General features: G+C 43.9%; 2 protein-coding genes across 6 annotated transcripts in view; one reads left to right on the top strand and one right to left on the bottom strand.

The window, feature by feature from the left end:
* The window catches only part of Cpne3 (copine 3), a 72,166-nt gene extending 67,712 nt beyond the window's left edge, over window positions 1–4,454 (bottom strand). The window contains exon 1 of the mRNA XM_029561799.1: window positions 4,345–4,454. The gene's annotated coding sequence lies outside the window, so the exon portion shown is untranslated. The remainder of the gene's footprint in view (window positions 1–4,344) is intronic.
* The window catches only part of Rmdn1 (regulator of microtubule dynamics 1), a 38,722-nt gene continuing 36,554 nt past the window's right edge, over window positions 3,833–6,000 (top strand). For 4 of the 5 annotated variants that reach the window (XM_029561801.1, XM_029561802.1, XM_029561803.1 and 1 more), the window contains exon 1: window positions 3,833–4,103. In XM_029561801.1, coding sequence (XP_029417661.1) covers window positions 3,948–4,103 — 156 coding nt within the window. In that variant the 5' untranslated portion in view covers window positions 3,833–3,947. Of the gene's footprint in view, window positions 4,104–4,414; window positions 4,549–6,000 lie in introns of those variants that run through there. The other variant, XM_029561804.1, reaches the window with a different exon arrangement.

Below are 6,000 nucleotides of genomic sequence, written 5' to 3'. Positions count from 1 at the left end.
AGGTAAAAATAAAATTAAATGAATTGTGCTTAGAACATGAAGAAAATTAAAATAAATTTAGGAGGACTCAAGAGAAGCTTCTCCATGAAAGTAACATTTAAATTGAGGGCTGAAAATTAAATTGAAATTAGCCAGGTAAGAAAGAGTTTAGTCATGTAGGGAAAGGGAGAAAGTTTTTGGTAGTGAAATGGCAAGGATTTCTAACAGAAAGAATATCATGTAGTGAACCTGAGGCTTGCCGAAGGGGAGAAAGACAGAAGAGCTGAAACCTGCTGAGGTATGTGTATGTTGGGGGGAGGGGACACAACATGACACACAGAGAGAATGGAAGCTAAAGAGACATGAAAGAGAGCAGATAGCATAGATGGTGGGAGCTTGGAGAGTAGAACAATAACATTTATTAAGGGGAATGAAAGCCAGGTGTGGTAACGGCCTTTAATCCTAGCACTCAGGAGGCAGAGGCAGGCAGATCTCTGTCTACATAGCAAGTTCCAGACTAGCTGGGGCTACAGGGAGACCCTATCTCAAAAGGGAAAAAAAAGGGAATTAAGTGTCTCATCTTTCTCCTTTTCTTACAGGGCCAGGGCCCAAACCCAGGACCTTGCTCATGCCAGGCAAGCACTACAGAGTTACACCACCAGCCTTTCAAGTCTGTGTTTTTTATTGTTTGTTTGCTGCTATGTAAACAAAGCTGGCCTCATATTCACAGAGATCTTCCTGCCTCTGCCTCCTAGTGCTGGGATTAAAGGCATGTGCTACCATGCTCAGCCCTCAAATCTGCTTTTCAAACAGATTTCATGCTGGGGGTTAAAGCTCAGTGGTAGAGCACAGGTGCAAGGCCCTGGGTTCAAGCTCATGCACACAAAGAAAATGCCATTTTTCCAGGAATAGGGAAAAATAATAACAAAAGCATAAATATGTGAAGGCATAGAAAGGGTACCTCTGCCAAAAAATGCATGATCTGAGTTGACACAAGGGCATAACCAAATTCCAAATGAAGGGGCTGTGTGTGTGTGTGTGTGTGTGTGTGTGTGTGTAAAACACACATATACATGCATATATATAGTACAGTGCTGTTATTGGCAAAGCTGAGGATTGAAACTATGGTCTCATACAGGCAAGGTAGGCACCCTTCTACCTGAGCTACAGCTCCACTCCCTAAACTAACGATTCCTAACCATGGAAAAACAAGTAGCATTACCTGACAAATTTAACATGTCTAGTTAAATCTGAATTTCAGATAAACGTATTAGTCTGTTAAATAGAATATATTATACTAAACATTATTAGTGCATTTGTGCGTTCAGCCGGACGGTGCAGTATTTGCCTAGCTTGTACAAGGCCCTGACTTTATTCACAATAACACACATTTCACTCTAGCTGACGTATCAGAAGTTGAATTTCAGGATGCTCGTGATGGCATCTAGTAGCCAATAGTAAAAATATGTAAAATAAAAGTGGTTCCTTCTGGAAAAAAGACTAGGACTCAATAAGAATTGAGAATTTTTATATTTTTAATATAATTTATTTTGTCATTTATTGTATGAAAGTCAAAAAACTTGCATATATTAAACGTGGCATGGTGTTTTCAAGCATATGTATATGAATGTGTTATTATTATCAAATCATAGTTAATCTTTTGGACAACTAGTGACCAATATGATAATGTTTTGGAACAAGATCCAGAATGTGTCTTACACTTTCCAGTCTACTGCAATGCTTGAAGGCATATTTTTCCACTCTTCAGTGACATTAGCATGATGTAATAGAAGAACTGATGCCTTTAGTGCTAGGATGCTTGGATTGAACACCAAGTATCATTTTTCTCATTGGCATGGGTGACTCTGGGAAATTCATAGCCATGCTGAAGCATGAGTTCCTTATTCATAAAATGACAATGATTAAATGAGATAATGACATAAAGAAGTGATTAAATGTCATGGAGATTCCAAGCACAGCATCACACCTTTATCAAATACGCATTTAATAAATGTAAGACATTTAAAAACTGTCAGTTAAATTCAATTTGATTTATTTGCCATCTCTAGGATACAACTTGTATTTTTTCTTAGCATTCTCCACCCAGCAAAGTATCAGGATGGGGTATCTTCTATCTGTTTATTTATATGAATGTTTTGTTTTCTTTTATTGATAATCTTATAGGGTTTCTCTGTTGTCCAGAATGGCCTGGAATTCACCATGTTGCCCAGGCTGTCCTGAAACTCAAAGCAATAGTGCTGATATTTTAGATATCAATTTTTTTCATTCCACTATTCACTATGTAACCAAGGATGAGCTTGAGAATCAATGCTTGATTATGCATTTCCTCCTTGCTTTTAGAATTACAGGCATGTGCCACTACATCAGGTTGATGCAGTGCTGGTGCTAGAACCCAGGACTTCCTGAATGCTAGGTAAGAATTCTGAGGAACATTCCCCTGTCTTCCCTACTTGTTAAAACTACTTCTGTCCTAGTTTTTCTTGGGAGCTTGTTTGGAGGTTCTAGCAGGGGAACACAGCTACTTGTGTATCCTTGACTGAAGATGAGTCTTCCTGTATCAGGGAAGGTTGTCCTCTTCATCCCATGTGGCTTCTGGAGATGCACACATGGAGTGTTGAGGGAAGAAGGGGACACCACCTAGCCATTCAGATCAGCCTAATCAACCCTAGTGATCAATGACACTAGTTGTCACAGACAGACAGTCTTCACATCCTTCTTAGTCTTTTTTAACTAAGACCAGCTGGGGCTTTTCTTCCTTTTAAACGTTTTGTTATTTATTTATTTATTTATTTATTTATTATTTATTTAATGTATATGAGTGTTTGCCTGCATGTAAGTGCATCCATGCCATGCAATGCCCATGAAGGCCAGAAGAGGGCATCTGATTCACTGGAACTGGATTTATTAATGATTGTTAGTTGCCATGTGGGTGCTGGGAACTGAACATGGGTCCTCTGCACAATCAGCCAGTGCCCTTAACCTTTGAGCCATCTCTCCAGTTCCAGACTTCGCTTTCTTTGCTTTTGTCTTCTGTGACTTCTCCCCTCTTTACTCACAACCTCCAGCCTCTAGAATTTTTTCTTTTCCTTTCTCTTATGAGGGACAATTCATCCAAGCATGGATAAAAATCCAAAAAGGTCACTTTAAAAAAAAAGTGTGTGCATGTGCATGTAGTGTGTGGTGTGTGTGTGTGTATGTGCACACACGCACATGTGCTACAGTGGTGGTCAGAGGACAACTTGCAGGAGTGGGTTCTCTCCTACTACCATGTGGGTACTGGGGATTAAACCCAGGTAGTCAGACTTGTCAGTAAGGATACTTACCTGCTGAGCCATCTCACCAGTCCCCAGAACACTTTAGTGCCAGAATACACTTTACGTTCGAGGGATATGGAGAATCAAGGAAAAATCACTTTTTCTTCCATATATTTCTTTTGGGGTCTCGTTGGTTTATTTTTATGTGTATGAGTGTTTTGCCTGCATGTATGTAGTGCACCTGTATCATGCAAAGCCCATGGAGGCCAAAAGAGGGTGTTAGAACTGGAGTTACAGTTTTTAGCCGTCGTGTCAGTGTTCGAGACGGAACCTGGGTCCTCTGCAAGACCAGCAGGTGCCCTTAATGGCTAGGCCACTTCTCCAGCCCTATTGGGTCTACTTGAGATCTTTAATTCCATTCTGTTAATTGCTCTTCTGCCCAAGGCAGGAAAGTTCCTGGAAGAATTGCAACAGAGGGTAGACAGTGGCCTATAGAGGGCGCGCGCACGCCTCGGACTGCTGTGCTCAAACGCGGTGGCTCACTGGTTCACGCCCACCTAATCAAGTTATTTCCGGTCACGGAACCGGAGGACTGGAATCTACAGGCTCTGTGCAGGCGCCGGCCCGGAAGCGAGAGACGGGGGTCTGTCAGGGAGGCCTGTGGCCCCGGGGCCGCTCAGCCTCTCGGCGTTAATGCTAGGATCGGCCGCTGTGGGGTTCGTCATGGCGCTGGCCCCACGGCTCTGGCGCCTTCTCCCTCTGCGACGCGGAGCCGCCCCCGACGCCTGGAGCCTGAAGACTCGGGGCAGCCACGAACACCGCGGCACCCGGCCGTTCCGCGGCTGCGAGGTAACCCGCCCCCCGGGGTCTGCCCTCTGCGCCGCACGCACGGGGACCTCCCGGCGTCTTCCGGGACGGAGTCGGGCGCCCGGGCGGGGACGTCCTGCAGCTCCCGCCTTGACCTCGCGCCTCCGACCCAACCCGGCGGGGTGTCCTCCCCCCCCTCCCTGTCCGAAAAGACAACTGGAAGGTGAAGGAACTTTGACCGCTGTGAACTAGGTGTTTTCAGTTACCGGACTGAAGGTCTTACCTCAGTCACCCCAGCCACTGGAGGCCGAAGAAGGATTGTAGCCAAGTTCACGTCCTGCTCAGGGTACAAAGCCAGGTCAAGGGTAGCCTGGGCAACTCGGTGAGCCCCGGTCTCAAAAAGTGAAAAGGCAGGCAGGCTAGGGGCGTGGCTCAGCGGTAGTATCCTCCGACAGAAAATGTTTGGGGTGTGACTTTGGAAATGCCTGTAAGTAAGAGACAATGTAGGTTTCTTTTTTTAAGTGTCTTTGATTGTGTTTTATATTCCCGAAGTTAGCTTTTTCATTGTAATCTCAGTTCTGGCTGCTTTTGTTTGTTAAGTAGGGTTACGTTGCCTTGAACTCCGCGGAGACCTGCTTGCATCTCTCTTCAGAGTGCCAAGTGCCACTATGCCTGGCTAGTTCTGGCATTTTAATTAAACTGGTCGTGACTAACTTTTTATTCTTGAAAGGGGATGGCATTGCTGCCCAAGATGTATTTACCTAAACTAGGCATTTTGTGCTATGTTTCTCTTAATTAGGTATTTTGTTATTTTAAATTCGGAAATACCTTTTTGAATGCCTGCTTAATACAACAGACATTCTGTGGTGTGTGGGGGTCAGGAATCCAGGGGTGGCTTAATTTGGTCTCTAAGAGCTCTCATAAGATTTAGTCAAGCCTTCAGTTATTGAGGTCTCATTTGAACTCTGGGGTTCCCCCACTCCCAGGTCCTTCCTAAGTGGCCAAGGTTGTGTAGCCCTGGTAATTCCCTTTTTTTTTTAAACCTGCATGCCAGATTGCAGGTGTGAGGTTTAACCTTTTCTTTCTTCCGTTTCTTCCCCCATCCCCCAAGACTCATCTTTAGAGAGTAGAATGGAAAGTTGTGCTTCCAAGCTCACACCTATGGCTGTCAGTAGTAAATCTTTTCTCCACAAGGCTGTTGCGGCCAATAGACATGACAGCTTACTTTCCCTAGAGCAGGCAAAGGGACAGATAGAACAACTTCGAGAGTGTAACTTTGTGGTCTTTTCACTTAGTCTTGTAAATGACATTACTTGGTTGTATTCTATTTCATGTAAAAGACTTGATAAATCCTCAGTACATTTAAGAGAAAGTTAACAGGCTAGGGAGTGAAGATCAGAAGGCAGAATCAGAAGCCATTTGAAAGGCTGCCTACCATAACCAGGTTCTAAAAACTTTAAACAGCCCTGCCCATTCAGGAAATCCCAGGTGGAAGGAGCGACCTGGCTCCGGAAAGGTAGTCTCTAACCTCTGCACTCTATGTATTCGCACGCACAGACATCATACATACACACACAATATTGAGTTAGAAAGCTCAAAGATCTTATAAAGTGTAAGTACTTCTGATTTAGTCTAACGGTTATAGGAAATCAGTAAAGCTTTTAAAACAGGAAAGTTGTTTGATCCCATATTCATTAAAAAAAGCAACTGTCTGTGGTCAGAATGGATAGGGTACAGTGAGTGTGGGGAGAGCCTGGTGTAGGAGAGATGAGAAATGTGATGACTTGAACTTTACTGGAAATGGAGGTAAGTAGGTACATTCATAGTTTTAAGAATATAGAAGTATTGAATGTCGGGTGTGGTGGTGCATGCCTTTAGTCCCAGCACTTGGAAGGCAGAGGCAGGCAGATCTCTATGAGTTTGAGGCAGGTCTGGTCTA

The sequence above is a fragment of the Nannospalax galili genome, unplaced genomic scaffold (genome assembly GCF_000622305.1).
Source record: "Nannospalax galili isolate Female #2095 unplaced genomic scaffold, S.galili_v1.0 scaffold934, whole genome shotgun sequence".
In the NCBI taxonomy this organism is placed as follows: domain Eukaryota; kingdom Metazoa; phylum Chordata; class Mammalia; order Rodentia; family Spalacidae; genus Nannospalax; species Nannospalax galili.
Note: the sequence above shows the minus strand (reverse complement) of the source record. Positions and strands in the feature narration are given on the sequence as shown.